Source organism: Rhinatrema bivittatum, chromosome 2 (genome assembly GCF_901001135.1).
Source record: "Rhinatrema bivittatum chromosome 2, aRhiBiv1.1, whole genome shotgun sequence".
NCBI classification, from domain to species: Eukaryota; Metazoa; Chordata; class Amphibia; order Gymnophiona; family Rhinatrematidae; genus Rhinatrema; species Rhinatrema bivittatum.
In genome coordinates this window covers 58,433,779-58,451,981 of record NC_042616.1, presented here as the reverse complement: position 1 = coordinate 58,451,981, position 18,203 = coordinate 58,433,779, and the positions used below count along the sequence as shown (strand labels likewise).

Here is an 18,203-nt window from a genome sequence, read left to right as displayed (position 1 = left end):
TGACTCGTAAGGTGCATCCAAGGGCTAGATAGCCTCTTGTTCCTTGTTGAATTTGCTCTCTTTTGTTACTACCTCTTGTTCACCTATCAAACTACTTAGCTGTCCTAATTGTTAAGATACAGTTACTAAATCTTTTAATATGTAATTTCCCTTCATATTTCCACTGTTCTCTGTAAACCGATGTGATGTGTAAACGAATGTCGGTATATAAAAACGTTAAATAAATAAATAAATAGATTGATAATCCATGCAGTAGAGCACATAAAGGGGCAGATTTTAAAAAGCATTTACATGCGTAAATCTGGGTTTTACGCATGTAAATGCACTTTACTCTAGTAAGTGGGCTTTTGAAAATTGCTACAATATATGCCATTGAATCGTCCATAGGATTTATTCGCATAAGTGCACTTTACGTGAGTAAATGGCTTTTGAAAATTGCTACAATAGTAGTTACATTTATGCGCGTAACTCCTTTGAAAATTACCCCCAAAGGGTACATGGCAGATGTTAATGACATCATGGCCATCACATGCTCTTTCCCTGGCTGTACTCTTCTGCTGCACAGCCATTCTCTCAGTGACCACCAGTGGGAGCACCACTGAGAGACTTTGTCCAATGGCTGGGATATTCCCTCACCTCCAGACTCAGTATTGACTCTCTTCAGCTCCTTGCTTCAGTGATCAGGGCCATTGTCTTAGCTTAGGTAGCAGGAGAGAGATTCCACTTGACTCCTTGGCTTATGCTTGGACTGAAAAGTTGGCACTGCTGGGACAAATATTTATTTATATTATTTTATATACCAATATTCTGTAAATCAATCATGCCAGTTCACAATTTCAATACAAAATACCAAAAGAACTATACAATATAACAGAAAAAACAAATAAAATGAAGAAAATAAAATCAATTAAAAAAACCAATAAAATTAAAAGGAAAAAAAAATCATGTACAACAACTATAAATTGATAATTTTAAAAACAATAAACATTAAACATCAGTAAAACAAAACATTAGCCTCTCAATATGTCAAAAGTTCAGCTTTCAGTAAAGCGTAAAACCCTCAGTTTGTGTCTTCTCCAAAGGCCTTTATAAATAATCATGTTTTTAATTCTTTCTTAAAAGTCTGATACTTCGATTGTAATCTCAGCTCGATGGGAAGAGAGTTCCATAATCTGGGTCCAGCTATAGACACTGCTCTCTCTCTAACTTTAGTCAGATGAGCCAATTTAACTGATGGTAGTGCTAATAAATACTTATTTGCTGACCATAAGTTTCATTGCGGGGTATAAATCCTTAAAGAAGCATTCAACCATTCAGTGTTCACATTATTGATGGATTTGTGTAAAAGCAGCAAACTTTGTAATCAATTCTATATTTTATAGGTAACCAATGTAACTCTTTCAAATTAGGGGTAATAGGATCATATTTTTTGTGCCAGTCACGACCTTTGCGGCAGCATTCAAATATAATTACAAAGGTCTCAATCAATTCTCTGGGAGGCCTAAAAGGAAAGCGTTACAGTAATCAATTTTTTAAAACAACAGGACTTGTAAAACGGTTCTAAGATCATTAAAATTTTAAACTGGTTTCAATTTTTTTTAAATATGTAACTTATTAAAACCATCTCTGATCATATTACTAATATGCATTTTCATGTTCAATTCACTGTCCAAAATCACACCCAAGTCTCGAGCTGAATCCACTAAGCTCAAGTTAAGTGCGTTAACATCATAAGTAGTAATTACATTGGGCATAAGTTTGTTGCTTAAATACACTATTTCAGTTTTTTGATTGTTTAATACTAGTTTCATGTGAGCAAGCAGTTGTTGGATTGAAGCTAAATATATTCGCCAGAGTTTAAGGGTCAGTGTCAGTGTGGCTTCATAGCCTTGGAATTGAGATTTTGATACCAAATTTAAGGAGCTGAATTTAGTTTTGCAAACTTAAGGCCAGGGTTCATCATTCCGTGCGGAATGATGAACCCTGCGCTACAGGGGGGCGAAGCAGGGGGCAGTCGGGCGATAGCCTACAGCCGGCCTACGCCGGCGATAATGTTCGAAACATTATCGCCGCCGGCGGTGCCGCCGCCAGTACCATAATTCCTTCCCTAACTCCACCCCGACTCCTCCCCTCCCCCTAATTTAAATCTTATGATAAGGGCCTATCACAGCTTGGAAAATAACCCCCTAAGTGACCCCCACCCATCCAGCTCTGAGCTACCACCTGGGATTAAAGCTGACCACAATGGACCTCCCACATTGGGACTCAGCAGGTTATTCAGTGGAACCAGAAAAGGGGGCACCTATGTTTCAGTTGGAGACAACAAACAAGATATATTCCCTAACAACAGACAGGACTTGTCACCCCACCTTGCTTGTTCTGGCAGTCTTTCTAGAATTCCATCCAGGTTGGACCCGTCACTGTACTATAAGGTTTACTTCTTGATGGTGCTGCTCGCCCTGCAACACCTTATTATTCCCCCTTCTTCAGAGTGGTCAGGTTTGAGTTTGGGGAAGAAGCCGCCACCAAAAATGTTGGACTTATCCCTAGGGAGTAGTATCTTACAAACTGAGGACACTTACTGTAAGTCACAACTCATTAGGACACAATAAGAATTTATGCCAAGATGTATTCAGCAAGACAGTTTCTCTCTCCTTTGCATAAGCCTGTGAACCTAAAGAACAAAAAGACATGAAAAGAAACGAAAAGAATTGACATCACCCCCCCCCCCCCCCACCCCAACATGAGTAGCTCTCACCCAGGCTGTTTCCAGTGGGACTGTCTCCGTTGGCCAATCAAAGTTCTCCCAGCACAGGTACCGGAGTTTGGCAGGGACCCTTTCTCATGGGCACTCTGTGACCTCAGTGTAGGGAGCATCACGAACGTCTCCTTTGTGCAGCTCAGTTACTGATGCAAGTTCAGCTCCGGTTATATAAAAGTCTCTTGCTGCGGTGATGCTCTAAGGTTTTCTCGGAGCGATCTTGCCATGACATATCAGGTGATGCCAGGCACACCATTGGCTGCTGCTGTTCAGCTGGGGAATGCCCACTGACTTCTGAAGAATGGGGGAGCTTCAAGAATCACTTCTTGGCAACCCCCAAACCATGAGTTTATCACAAGCTCATCACCTGTTTCTGAGAGGCCGCAGGTGGCCTTCTTCAGCTTTGCAAACGTCACAGTTTCCAATTGTCTGGAAAGTTCCGGCTGATTGGCTGTGTGGCCCTGTGGCGACTTCCCGACGTTAGACATTTTATGGTTCAACTTGCATCTGCATCCTGAACTGTCTACTTTTCTTTCCTCTGCTCTCTTGCTTGAACTGTACATGAGCTTGTCTTGCTATGCACAGGGGAAAGGAAACAGCGGGGGAGAAAGGGGAATTGGGTACAGAGGACAACCAACTTGGGCCTTGACTTTTTACGGTCTGGGATAACTGACACACAGACATAAGGGAAAAAGCACAGGAAGTCCCCTTTGACCCAAAGCAAAGAACGACAAGCAGCATTGTCTGAATTATCAAGAAGGCTCTTCTCCCTGTAAAAGTGTTGCTAGCTAGCAGTAATTTTACTATGGGTTTGACAGTTGCTTGGTTTGGATTGTAAAGATTACTACCCTTATCATAAGGCTTGGGGGTATCCTGCATGGAGCGGCAGTTACTATCTTTGAGAGAATCATGGGTGTAACCTGCACGGAGCGGCAGTTACTACCCTTGAGAGAATCATGGGGGTAACCTGAGAGAGGCATTTACTACCCTAGAGGGAATCAGGGGGGTAACCTGCATGGAGCAGCAGTTACTACCCTTGAGAGAATCATGGGTGTAACCTGCACGGAGCGGCAGTTACTACCCTTGAGAGAATCATGGGGGTAACCTGAGAGAGGCATTTACTACCCTAGAGAGAATCAGGGGGGTAACCTGCATGGAGCGGCAGTTACTACCCTTGAGAGAATCATGGGGGTAACCTGCAAGGAGCGGCAGTTACTACCCTTGAGAGAATCATGGGGGTAACCTGCAAGGAGCGGCAGTTACTGCCCTTGAGAGAATCATGGGGGTAACCTTCACGGAGCAACAGTTACTATCCTTGCGAGAATCATGGGGGTAACCTGCACAGAGCGACAGTTCCTTGTATGTACCCGGATCAGTCCAGACCGTGGGTTGAGCCTCCTGTCCAGCAGATGAAGACAGACCAAAACTGAAAGGATATCCTATATCAGGACAGAGCCTACCCTGCAGCCCTTCAGTATTTGTCTGTCTCCAGCAGATGGATCAGCTTACCCTGCGGTCTCCTGATCTTGGCTAGTCAGCCCTTGTAACCCTTGAGAGAATCATGGGGGTAACCTGCAGAGAGTGATAGTTGCTATGCTGGGCAGACTGGATGGACCATCTGGTCCTTTTCTGCCGTCATTATGATGTTACTATGTGTCAGAGAAACATCAAACGGCAGCAAGGAGAAAAAGGAAAAACAATTGTTTAACTCACACTTAAAATTCTGCCTTCTAAACTATATAACCTTATGAGATATGTATGTAACCCTTTTCTTTGGAGGAGGAAAAGAATTTATAAGTGGGGCTGTCTTCTCACCTCTCATTCCCCTTTCCTATAATCCCCAAGGTATGGGTCCTTTCTGAGGGGGGTGAAGACTATCCTTCTTGGCCCAGGCAGTAATGGTAGTCCCCGTGTATGTGCTAGCATAGCGCTTTTGGACAGGCACATTCACAAACCAGGCAGGACTCACTGGATGGGTGTTCAGCTTAAAGTTCACTGTCTTTCTTCTTAAAAGAATCAATAGATGCAAAACATAAAGTGTCCAGAAACTTCCCGTGTTCCAAGATTTACATGAAGCCAGGATGTGGATACTCTCTAACTCTGTGGAAATGTCCCTCCAGGCAGGGGCTTAGAACCCTCTTATCCTCCATGGTAGGGAAAGATAACTATCCCTAAGGGACCTGAGGTCCATGCTGAATCCTGAACCTCATCTGGCAGAGCCCTGTGTCCTGGGGTGGAAACTCCGGTTGGGGGGTCTCCAGATGTTTTTCTCCCTTGATGATTACTCTTGAAGAGAAAGAAGTTGGCCTTCCAGGAGGAAAGGCCTGTACCGGCAACAGCTACCCAAAGTCTCCAGTTCTGGGGGAAAAAAGGGGGAAGGAAAAATTCTCCCTTACCCCAGAGATGGAAAAATACAAAACTTGAAAAAACTTGAACCGGGATATCTTCTCACACTGGGTGCTGCATCCTCCTCCAATGCTGGCCGAAAAGGTGTCCAGTCTCTCCTGACCACCCTGAGCAGAGGATACAGCCTGCCAGGGATGGCACAGGTCAAAAAGGTAGAAAGCAGAAAAACTGTAAAAGCTGCTTAGTATCCCTCTTCCTTCCAGGCATGTGCCTCTCTTCTCCTGTGACAGACTGAGGGCCTAACTCAGAGAGCACACATGATCCACATCCTTCCCTTCTGAAAGCAGACTCCATCTGCCCCAGGGCTGCCGGGTTATCATGAAAGAACAAGTGCTATTTTCTGAAAAAAAAAAAACAAGCCCAAAACGAATTTCACGTTTACAAGATTTGCACATTGCCCTACTCTCATTGCCGACCACAGGCTGAATCCACGCTTTTAGCTCACATTCCTCTTCCCATGCTTTGCAGTACCTTTTACCGTTCTTAGTCCGGTTCCTTACTTTTGCCATAGTAGATCAAAACCATTTAGTAGAGCAGCAGCCAATGACAGGAACAGCAGGTATGGACAGGCTTTCTTACAAAGGAGATCTTCTGCAGGGAGAAGAAATAAAAAAAACATAATTAGATGAAATAAAAAATGGTGTAGAACAAATAAAAAAACACCATTACAGGTTTCCATGTAACATTATTTTGTACCTGTAGTCAGCAGGTATGGACAGGCTTTCTTACAATTGTAGGTGATCTTCTGCAGGGAGAAGAAATAATAAAAACATAATTAGATGAAATCAAAAGTGGTGTAGAACAAATAAAAAAACACCATTACAGGTTTCCATGTTACATTAATTTTTACCTGTAGTCAGCAGGTATGGACAGGCTTTCTTACATAGGTGATCTGCTGCAGGGAGAAGAAATAAAAAAAACATAATTAGATGAAATAAAAAATGGTGTAGAACAACTAAAAAAAAACACCAGCCCCTCACACTCATTCCCCCCTCCCCATCCCCTCCATGCACATCTCTGGTCCCACACACTCATTTCCCCCACCCCCTCCAAGCACGTCTCCGGTCCCCTCACACTCATTCTCCCCTCCCAGCACACTCATTCCTCACCTCCTGATACCTCTTCTCTTGTACTGTAGCCAGCTGAGTGCTACACTCCCTTCTTAAAAGCTTCCTTGGTCACCCAACGCTGTTGCTTGCCGTGCGGGGTCTGTCCTCGTGCTCCTGTGAGCTTTGCAGCTCTGGCTGGCTATACTGCGGCAAAAGTTTTGGGTGGGCCTGCTATGGGACAGGCCTCATCGGCAGCATCAGCCAATCACAGCACCGAGCCCAAAAAACACGATTGGCAAAAAAAAAAACACCAGATAAGAAGCAACCTGCGAAAAAAAAAAAAAAAAGCGAATCATTAGGGGAAAAAAAAGCCCAAACTGGCGGGAAATAAGTGAGGAGCTGAAAAAGACACAGGCAGGTTAGCCTGGGCTTCCTGGATCAAAAAGGGATTCTGCATCTCATTGCCCTTAACTTCTAGCTTGGCACGTTATGCACAGAATTTGGTATTGTTAGTGGCTAAAGCATTAATCTGCCACCGATCCGCCGCTGGAGGAGGGGCAGCTGCTCCATCCTGGAGACTCCCGCCACCCCTGCCGCTGCAAACTACAAAACCGTGCAGGAGCATCTTAATCTTTCTTTCCGATTTCATTCCGTGGATTCCTCCTCCACGTTTAGGCGCCAGCCTGGCGCGGGAGGTGTTTTGATTTTAAAACATATTGTTAAGTGGTTCACAAGCTCTTTTGCCAGAAAGCAAGCACCAGAGGGCACGAGCAGAAAGAGTGTGCCACGTTATCGCACGCCGCCACGGCTCTGCCGACAACACGTGTCCTTATTAATTAGATGCTGGGTGCACATCTGTGAGGGAGAAAGATGCAGCCTCGTTCTGTACTGCATGTTCCGGGATCCACAGCACAGAAGCACTCTTCCAGGCAGGCCTCAGATCCACAGGCGGGGATTTATTCACCAAGCCCACAAGAAAATTGCCCCCTGGCTGCGATCTGTGATGTAAATGTTTTGTTTAATGTCTGAAAATCTAGGGTATCTTTCATTACCTGGGCTATCTAGATATGCTTTCGGGGGATGAAGAGGTTGGATCGTTCTCTTTGGTTAAGACAGTCTCTCCTTCTATCCTTTTGGCCTCATGCAGATTGAAGATCTATCACAGCAGGTCCACAAAGCTGCAGCTGAGAAGTTCAAGGTCCCAATGGAGCACTCACCTCTGATCACAGAGACCACACCCACGCTGACAATCAAAGAGGAAAGTGAGGAAGAGGAGGAGGTAAGGAGTGGGGCGTCAAGACAGGCCAGTCGGTTTTAGGAGCTTTGTAGTGCTCCTAAAGCAATGCTTCTCAAGCCAGTCCTGGCGTATTCCCTAGCCAGTCTGCTTTTCAGGATCTCCACAAGGAATATGGATGAGACAGATTTGCATATAATGGGGGCGGTGCTTGCAAATCTACCTCCTGCATATTCATTGTGCATATCCTGAAAACCAGACTGGCTAGCTGCTGTTCTGGAGCCGGCTTGAGAAACACTGCCCTAGATCAGCCCTTGCATGACCAGTCCATGCAGGCGATGTGCTCTCATACAGGCCGATGCAGAAAGGCGCATTCAGCCGAACACACAGCTTAACCCTTGTGTAAACACACATTGTGTGAGCATAAACCTTACTGCCGACGCAGCAAGGAGTTTCACGCTCACAAAATGTGCGTTGAAAAATGTGAGTGCTGCTCGGTGCCCTCGCATGCAAACCCCATGCATATTGGGATATTAAGAAGTATTGCCTGATGCAGAGGGGTGTGCTAGCCTAACCCTATATTTTTTGGTGCTGGAAACTTAATTCCTGATTAGAGATGGAGTTAAGTTTCCGGCGCTGCTGTGTATAGGTACATAAAAATCTCAAAAAACCAAGTCTTTCCCACTCTGCTGCCAAGTAGTCAGATAAGTACAGACTTCTCTGGCTGTCAGGCCGCGGTTAATCACCATCACTTAGCTGGATAAGTGTTGACTTACCTGGTTAAGTGGTGGTGGCTAACCATGGTTAGATAGCCAGATAGGTTCATAATTATCCGACTAAGTGATGGCGGTTAGCAGTGGCCAGATAGTTAGATAAGTACAATTTATCCAGCTATCTTTTTTTTTTTTTTTAACTCTCAGCACAGTCTCTTTCTTCCCCGGTTTCCCATCCTCTCCTCCTCCCCCAGATTTAAACTTGGTATATGCATGTTTTAACTCCCAATGCATTAGCTTGCTGCATTGTGAGTTTTAAGCAATTCTAATCCGTGCATTAAAACTGTGCACCGAAAAAAAAGCAGCGCACAGATTGTTGCTTTGGCCTGTTAGAAAGCTGCAGACCCTGTTCCATGTGCTGGAAGTGAGCACTGGGTGCTGTCATGCTAGTCTCTGCCGGAGAGGAAACGGGGATAAACAGTGAAAAGAATACAGAGGGCAACTCTTGGAATCAGCGAATAAGCCCAAAGAAAGGTTATAATCTTTCCGTCTACCGAACAGGAATGCCTGAGAGATGTTTGGAAAACTGAGGGAGAAGTGCCCTGAATCTAAAGCAGGCATCAGGCAGCGCACAAGGGTTGGGTTTGATATGGTTTGGGAAGCAGAAATATGGTCAAACCCTGGTGCTGGGGTGACTTGGTTAAGAAGTAGAGTCGTGGCTGTTTTCTCTTCGTGGTTTGTCCCTGATCACTATCTTCTCACTTCAGATTGACGAGACAGGGCTGGAGGTGAGAGATATCGAACTTGTGATGGCCCAGGCCAATGTGTCACGTGCCAAGGCTGTGCGGGCGCTCAGACACAACAACAATGATATCGTCAACGCCATCATGGTAAGAGCCAAGTATGCGGTGGAGGGGTCCAAGACCTGGATGGGCGGGTGAGAGGGGGGAGGTCATACTCAGTAGAGGAGAGCACGGCATAGATCCAATGATTATTCGTAGTTAGATACATTTCAGGCCTTCCAGATTACTAAATGTATCTCTTTCGGAAGGAGACGTCATTGTGCTTGGTCAAATAGACCAATTTAACATTTTTTTTCCTCTATGCTAGTGGCCCTTCAGTGGGGAGCAAAGGCAGAACCTTTTTTTTCTGTCCTCCCAACCGGCTCTTTTTGTAATAATAATCATCGTAGTTATTATCATCATTGTGCCATCGGTGCACACAGAACTGTACAAGATCATCCAGATGGTCATAAGGTCCTTGTCCCCTAGAAACTTTCCCTCTGATAAGTGGTATATAAGGAAATTAAACTTCTCCAGCTTCAGGGCTCTTTTTTCCGACCACTTCACCAGGCCACCGGCAGCCAAGGATATGGGATATGTATCCCGCAACAGGAACCCTAGTATTCAAACCCAAATTTATAAATGCAATGTATTATTCAAACATTTTTTCTTTCATTTTTCAATATTGTAATTAATAATCTCTCTGTGCTTTTTGTTTTATACAGGAATTAACTATGTAGCCCCAGAAGGTTGGATAGTTGATTGCTTGGTCAGTCTCTTTCTCTCTCTGTATAGATGCACAGTTATTCATATACACTAAAGTACACCTCATTAAATACTCTGTAGAACTGCAAATATTCCTGCTGCTAAATAAAAACATGCCTGATGTATTTAACCGAACGCCAGCTCTCATTTTATTCTGTCTTCTCATGTTGAAAGCTGCCCCCCTTCCCCAACTCCACCCTGTGGTGAAAAACGAAGGCTGAGAGAGATGCAGATGATCCCCGGGGCCATGGCCAGCATGAAGTAGCACAGAGGGTGCAGGACGAGGCTTTCAGCATCATTTTGTCTCTGTGCAGCCCGACACCCAGATCCCCAGATGGAAAACATATGCCCGAGATATTAACCAGCCAAGATCCTATGCAGAGTTTGCCCTTCCTCTGAGGGGAGGGAGGTGACGTGCTGGTGGCGAGACGTTTTGGTTCTCTGTTGATGAAGAGAGGTCGAGGGTCTTGAGGATTAACTTGCTTCCGTTTAAGTTTAGCTTACCCCCCCCCCCCCCCCGTCTTGGTCAGCTTTTGGGCAGTGGGGCACATGGGGAGGAAAACAGACCACTCAAGGCCCTATGAATGTGCTGGGGCTCCCGCAAAGCGGGGAAAGGCACAGTTTTCAAGGCCCCTTAGGGTTTTGTCTCTGGAGGGGCTCTTCTGCACACCAATTAGTCACACTAAAAAATCACCCTTCTCTCGCACCTTGCTCTTCAAAATAAAGTCTTTCCTCAAATAAACTGGTGGCAAAAACACAAAATCCAATATAGTACGCTTAGAGCAGTGCACCAATACCGCAAAAAAAAGCAGTCTCTTTCCAACGCTCCCTCAAACAGGCCTGCTCTTTGGGGAATGTACCCTCTACCACCCCAGGCCCTCCCAGTACCTGTCGCCAATGTCCTGGTCGCTTCCTTTCAGTCTCCTGTGACACTCGGGCTAATTTTAGCTGAAAACATCCTCTGACTCTGGTGAACACTTCCTAATCAGGATGCCTTTTTCCCTTGGCACTTCTCAATACCCAGGTCCACTAAACTCTGCAGGAACTTATTTTCTCTCCTCTAGCTCTTCCAGGTACTTTCATCCTGGAATTCTCTTCCACTCACACTGGGTCCGGCTTGAGTGGGAGATAGGCCCTATGGAGTCCCTCATTGAGAGAGGGCTGTAGACACCGCTTAGGACTCGAGGCCTTAGAATCCTACTCCTTCAACCACTCCCATCAATCTGCCCTCCACGACTACTCACTCCCCAATGGGGAGAGGTGCTCCTCCTTAACAATGACTCTCTCTGACATCATAAAGGGCAGAATCTGTTGAGAGCCCCAGGCATAGTGAGGGCACTCAGACCAGCTGAAGGCACATCTTGCATGCTCCTAAGGGGGCAGGGACAATTCCCTAAGGCGCTCCCTTCACATAAGGAACACACAATCCTTCAAAGTCACTGCTTTGACTTGGTAAACATATAAAGCAATGTCTGTGCAGGGGTAACTGCTACTTTGTGGAATGCATGTTAAAAGAACACTCATCCCATCTAAAATTTGTATAATCAAACAAATAAAAAACCAAAAACAAATCAACAGGCAGTGACTTTGTAGATGGGTAGAGAAGTCCTTGACCAAGCCCTCCATGAAACAGAATGGACTTTGTAAACAGGTGGAGTATTTAGATAAACTTTAGCCTCCGAGAGGGCAGGTCGCTGGGCATTGACAAAGTGAAGACAGGGTTACAACAGGGATTGCCAATTGACCCCAGGTCAACTGAACAGACTGATCCAGTCCTGGTTTTGTCCCCTTGCTTGAGCGGACTTGTCATTCTGATTTTCTTGGGGAAATCAACGGGAAAATCAGAATTACAAATCCGTGCATGCAATGGATCAGCCTGCTCAGTGGATTTGGAGAGGGTGTGGGGGGGGGGGGGAGAAATCAGTTAACAACCCCTAGGTTACAAGCTGCCTCCATTTCATCAGGACAGGCTGACTCAGGCCTGCATGCTGGAATTAGTTGTTCTGACTTCTCCTTAAAAATAAAAAGTAGAATTACAAGTCTGTGCATGGACTGAATTTGTGTGTCCTGATAAAATGAGAGCAGTTGGTTATCCCTAGCATGAAGAAAATTGGGATTACTATAAGGAGGGTTGCTGAGATAAATCTCACTTGATTTCAAAAAGGGGTGTGGTTTGGGCATGGTCTGGGCGGGGCATGGGCATGTAGAGGTGTGGTCAAGAGAAGGGCATGTAAATACTTATACGCCCTGTCGCACACCCAGGTACACTGCCCTGTAAATTTTCTTCTGCTATGGAAGAGATGTAAGTTGTAACCCCCCCCCCCCCCCAAATTAGCCATTTTGGAGAGGTTTAAAGGACATGGGGTAATGGGGGGAGTGCAGGCTGTTAAAGCAGGGGAGTTTGGAGGGCCTAACTGAACACTGGGTGAACTGGTAGACGAACTGGTGAAACTGGTCATGGTGTGGACGCCCACCGGTTTTAAAATACCCTGACTTACATGGAAGAAATGGGATTTATGCGTCTAGGAAGGGCCACCTTAAAATGAGGCGCACACGTGCATGTGCTCAGGCTAGCATGTGTGCGCATATTGGTGCGCAAGCTATAAAATCACCGTGTCCTGGGTGGAATGGAATAAAAGACATTTATTTTGAAATAATCGTCGACTTTGAAAAAAAAGAAAGAGTAATCACAGTATATGGAATAAAAGACAACATATTAGCTATGAGCCAAGCTGTGTCTGTGCTGGATCTCTGTGCAGTGCTGTACATAGACTTCGTGAGAGTCTCACCAATAGAAACTTGCTGATTCTTCTTTCCAAGACTGTCAGTGTTTGGCGTTTGCCCTCCCTAGGGCTGATCCTTCTATTTTACTCTGCATGGTCGGCAGGCCTTTCCATACTCCAGGTTTAACTTCATTTCCAAGTCTTATCCCACACACCTGCACACCCTGAACGAATAGGTAGAGAATAAATAATAATCTCCCCCCCCCCCCCCCCAAATAAAATGTTTCTTTTTATACCTACCTGATGCTGGCTCTTCCCATTGCTAGCAAAGTCCTCTGCAGAAGGGACCCTCTCCCCTCTGCCTCTTGTGCTGTGACCGATGTGGTATACTGTGATTATAAATTCATTCATTCTACCTTTCTCACCTCCTCTCTTCCCACTTCCCTTGCCCCCTTCATTCCTTCAGGCACCAGTCTTCAGGCAGGCCTTCCAGTTTCATGAGTCACGATAAGTAAAACAAGAAAACTACAAATTAAAATCATCCTTATATCTAATAAATGATTATACAAATGTTTTTAAAACTCCTATAGACTGGAAGAGCTAAAATGTTTCATTCATGACCTCAAACATCTACTCTTGCATCTGCTTCCATAGACACGCCAATAGATGCTGCAGAGTACTTCTGTGTAAAGGATGCAGTGCTATCCAGATCTACTTCAGCATCTGCTACTTGACTGGCTGTTAGGGGGTAGAGAAAGAGCAGTAGCTGGTTAGCATCACCCTTCCCTTTAAGTGTTGCTTGCAGAGCATTTGGCCCTGGTCAGCCCAACGAAATGAAGCCCAAGGTAGAAGTGAGGCATAAAAGCCAGGTATGCTCTCCATCAGTTAAGAGGTCTAAGCACACTTTATTGCTTTCATTTGCACGCATAGGGCTTTTAAAATCCGGCCCAATGTGCAAACAGAGCCTACTTAAATGCTCTATTTATAACAGGCTTTGGATACCCTCACCGGACAATACATTAGCACATATCTACAGCCCGAATCTTGTAATCCTGTTTCATGGAGCACAGACATCGTAAATGTAGAAGTTATCCTGTTGGAATATTATCTTTCAGTTTCTTGGGATGATGACTATTATATTGTACCTAAAGAAGTTTTACTAACCAAAATACTTAAGAAAGAACTTGTTCAGAGCTACTTTGAAGAGTAAACTGAAGAATTTGGTTTCTGGTATTAATCCATTGGGTAAATTCCAACAAAGTCTCTTTAGTATGTATCCATAAGAAAAAAACATCATCTATGAAACACTTTCAACATTTTAATCTAGTCCAAAATGGTGAGGTGTAAATAAAAGTGCTCTCAAATGAAGTAACACAAAGACAGGCTACCAAAGGGGTCATTCTGGCCCCCACTGCCCAAATTTGTTGATAGTAGAAGTCCCCAAACTTAAAGAAATTTTCCATTAATGGTATCATAGCTAATTTGCAAGTAAATTGTCTCAAACCATCACCAGGGTCCATTTACTGTAAAGTCCTTTCCATTACATGCATTGCAGATCTTTGTGATATATTGGTATATAAAGCTGTAATATCTTTTGAAAACAATAACCAACTCTCATGAATCTTCTGATGTTCTTGTAGCAAAGAAATAAAATATGCCGAATCTCGCATGTTCAACAAGGCCTGAGAAATCAATGGATGCAACAATTGGTCTACATAAATAGATAATGGTTCTAACACTGATCCAGTCCCTACAACTATAGGACGAACAGGCACTCAAAGATTTGTGTATGTTAGTGAATAAATACTTGTACAATCAAATCTTTTTCTAGTAAAAAACAATCTTCTTTATGATTTATGTTTTTTTCTGTTAAGCCTTCATCAATTATCCTTTTAATTTTCACTTGTAAAACTGGAGTTGGCTCTTCCACTATCTGTCTATAAAAGTTGTATCATATAATGGGTGTAATGCCTCTGTTACATGTTGGTCTTTATTCATTACAACCACACTTCCTCCCTTATCTGCAGGTTTGATAATCAAATTTGAGTCTTGCTTTAAAATCTTAGGCCTAGATTCATTATTTTGCTATAAATATAGCAGACATAGCACCCATGATAAAAAAACGGACAGGTTTTTATCACATTGTGTGTGTGTGGGGGGGGGGGGGGGGGGGGGGAGAGAAAGTGAGAGAGAGAGAGAGAGTGAGAGTGTCGCAAAAAAGTTAATTATTTATATGACTGTAAGAGGGGGCACTAGTAACTCAGGGTGAAGTTTGTGGAGTCAGTTTAACATGCACAGTCATAGGAACAAACAGCACAGTTACCATCAGGGAAGATTTTATGTGATTTGGAAAGATGAAAGGTGAAAGAAGAGAAGATTTGTAACATGTTCTCTCTACCTAGCTTGATTGCAGAGGCTCTCTCTATTTCTCCTCTCCCTCTCCCTCATCCTTCTCCCCTCTCTCTCACCCCTTCCAAAATGGGATTTGTGATAAATCCTGTTTCAGCCGTAACGCACAACTGTTGCAGGCATAACGCCCAGAAAAAAGGTTTAGTTATTTCCAGCGTTAAATCCTGTGATAGTGTGCATTATGTTATCATACACAATATTAACCAGCCCTCATTTCCATTTACTCCTCCAACTTAAATAAAATTTTCAAATTTGCATATGCATTTCATGATGTGGTGTTTATCGTATGCATTACGGCATTATCACAAGTGTTAGGGTCCTAACGAATTTTGTTAAATGACCCCCTTATAACTTGTCTTTCTAACCTAGAAAGATTATGACGTTGGTATCTATTCACAGGCTCCATTCTTGGTATCTCCTGAAGACTCATATGGTCATATGCTGCAATCAATGGATCAGGCAGTCTGGGAGGCATCCATTAATATGTTTTGTACAAACAGAATTGGACGAAATTATTGGTTGATTAATAAAAAACAGAGCCATTTTTAAACATCGAAAAAATGTAAATTTGACCCAAATATCAAATATATTTTACTTCATAGTAGGGACAAATGAAAGACCATAGTTTAACACCCCCAACTCTTCTTCTGAAAGAACTCTTGATTATAAATTAAAAACCAAATGTTCTTTCAACAGCAAAATCTGATGTTGGGTTTGTCTCTTGGTTTCATGTATTGTTGTTTCTTGTCTCATGGTTTTTATTAATGACCATAATTGACTTTTGTCTACTGATCCTAAAAATATCATTGTCCAAATGTTCATCATCTGAAGAGTCTCCTGACAAAAGAGACCATCTTGTTGGAACCAAAAGAATGTTTCTGAGGCTATACCGGGCCTGGCTCAACGCATCTCTGAACAGCAAGAAACCTTGGAGAAACTTACTGCAGCATTCCATCAGCTTCACACACAGAAGATACAAGGCACAGCTTCTACCCAAGAAGGTCAGTTACAGGAGGTAACTTTAAAGACTGCTGTTGCACTGGCTGCTCCTATTCGCTTCTCCGGAGAACTCCAGAAGACGCGGGGCTTTTTGAACCAGTGCAGCATGCATTTCACCTTACAGCCTTCATTGTTTCCCACGGATCTCTCTAAGACCACCTACATCCTGTCATATTTGGATGGGAGAGCCTTGTCGTGGGCATCTACCTTGTGGGAACGCAAGGACCCTATTTTGCAGGACATAGAAGGATTTATGGACTTGTTTAAATTTATTTTTTATGTCCCTGCTCGTATGTCTGTTGCCGGGTTTGCTTTAGTGGACTTGAAGCAAGGCAACAGATCATTGGCTGAATTTTCCATAGAATTCAAGTCTTGCAGCAGAACTTCGCTGGGACCCCAGTTGTCTCAAGACTCTCTTCTGCAGAGGCCTGGATACCCGCTTGAAAGACGAGCTGGCCGCTCGCCAGACACCTGACTCGCTGGAAGAATTGATAGCCTTAGCCATTCGGATGGATTGTCGGCTCCAAGACAAGGTGAAGGAACTCCGGCCTAAGGTATTAACTGGGTTGAAACAGGCCAGTACCCCTGCACCTCGAATGTGTCCAGCAATTCCTGCTGTTGATAAAGATGAACCGATGCAACTTGGTCATGGTCACTTGACCTCTAAGGAGAGAAGATTTTGGAAGAAACGCGGCCTGTGCATGTACTGTGGTCAGCCCGGCCATGATGTCTCTACATCCCCAATTCGTCCGGGAAACAGACGGGCCTAAGTCCCGCGGGAGGACTGTTCTTGGGCCATACGACGTTATCTCCTCCGCTCTCTCTCCTAGTTTCTGTGACCTCGGAACCAGCAATGGTTCGGACCCCTGCCCTGTTGGACTCAGGGGCAGGAGGCAACTTTATTCTCAGTCGTCTTGTGGAAGACCTGAGGAGTCCCTTTGTCAAATTAGAAGATCCATTATTGCATCACAACTTGAAGTGGGCTTTGGACGTTCCTTTACATCGCCACTTCTCTTGAGGATCTTAATGACGTCCACCGCAGTTCTACTCTGGCTGCTGATATTCATAGCGGTTGCTATGTTCGCCATGGCTAGATGGCGCTCTACATCTTTACCTTATTCTCAGATGTCTTGTGGAGGACCTGAGGAATCCCTTCATCAAATTAGAAGATCCATTATTGCATCAACTTGAAGTGGGCTTTGGACGTTCCTTTACATCGCCACTTCTCTTGAGGATCTTAATGACGTCCACCGCAGTTCTACTCTGGCTGCTGATATTCATAGCGGTTGCTATGATTGCCATGGCTAGATGGCGCTCTACATCTTAACCGTCTTCACGGACTATTACTGAGAGATATCTGCTACGATTGGTTAACTCAGAAGTCGTGCCTGAAGGACTACAGCCCTATTAGTTCCGAAGAAGATATCTCTAGCTACCAGCCTGTTTGATTGTTGGTGCTGCCACCATCTCTCTTCCAGCTTCATCTGTGGAAGAGTTATGCAGAAGTGGGTTTCAGATGTACCCCAACATTGCCACATCTGTTGAAGGTTCTGTGTTGTCCGTAGCAGCTAAGCCATTGCTGCTGAATTCAACATCTCCTCCAGTTTCATTTCTGAAGAAGTACCCTTAGAAGTGGGGTTGGATGCACACCAACATCGCCACTTCCACTGAAGATTCTGTGACGTCCACAGCAGCTAAGCCATTGCTGCTGAATTCAACAACTCATTCAGTTTCATTACTGAAGAAGTACCCTTAGAAGTGGGGTTGGACGCACCCCAACATCGCCACTTCCACTGAAGGTTCAGTGACATCTTAGCAGATGAGCCTTGCTGCTGAATTCAACACCTCCTCCAGTTACATTACTGAAGAAGTTACCCTTAGAAGTGGGGTTGGATGTACCCCAACATCGCCACTTCCACTGAAAGTTCAGTGATGTCTTAGCAGCTGAGCTATTGCTGCTGAATTCATCTCATCCAGTTTCTCAAGGAAGAGTTACCTTTAGAAATGGAATTGGACGTACCCCAACATCGCCACTTACGTTCAAGTCTCAGTGGCATCTATAGCAGTTAGCTATTGCTGCTAAATACTACCATTTCTCATCCAGCATCATCTACTGGAGAGTCATCTTTAGAAGTGGATTTTGGACATTCTTCTACATCACCACTTCCACTGAATTCCTCAGTGACATCCACAGCAGCTCTACCCATTGCTGCTGATATCATCAATAACACTCTGAAAGATTCTTCTGAATCTCAAGATCAATCTGTCACTATTGCAGAAGACGAATTAGAAATCAAGATCAAAGAGATTCTGGATGTTCGTAACAGAGGCAAGACTTTTGAATACCTTCTGATTTGGGAAG

General features: G+C 44.3%; 1 protein-coding gene across 1 annotated transcript in view; it reads left to right on the top strand.

Annotated features, from left to right (window-relative positions):
* The window catches only part of LOC115083997 (NAC-alpha domain-containing protein 1-like), a 56,552-nt gene extending 46,731 nt beyond the window's left edge, over positions 1–9,821 (top strand). Inside the window, exons 6-8 of the mRNA XM_029588226.1 lie at positions 7,364–7,495; positions 8,931–9,053; positions 9,671–9,821. Of these exons, the coding sequence (XP_029444086.1) occupies positions 7,364–7,495; positions 8,931–9,053; positions 9,671–9,685 (270 nt within the window). The 3' untranslated portion in view covers positions 9,686–9,821. The remainder of the gene's footprint in view (positions 1–7,363; positions 7,496–8,930; positions 9,054–9,670) is intronic.
* The last annotated feature ends 8,382 nt before the right edge of the window (positions 9,822–18,203 follow it).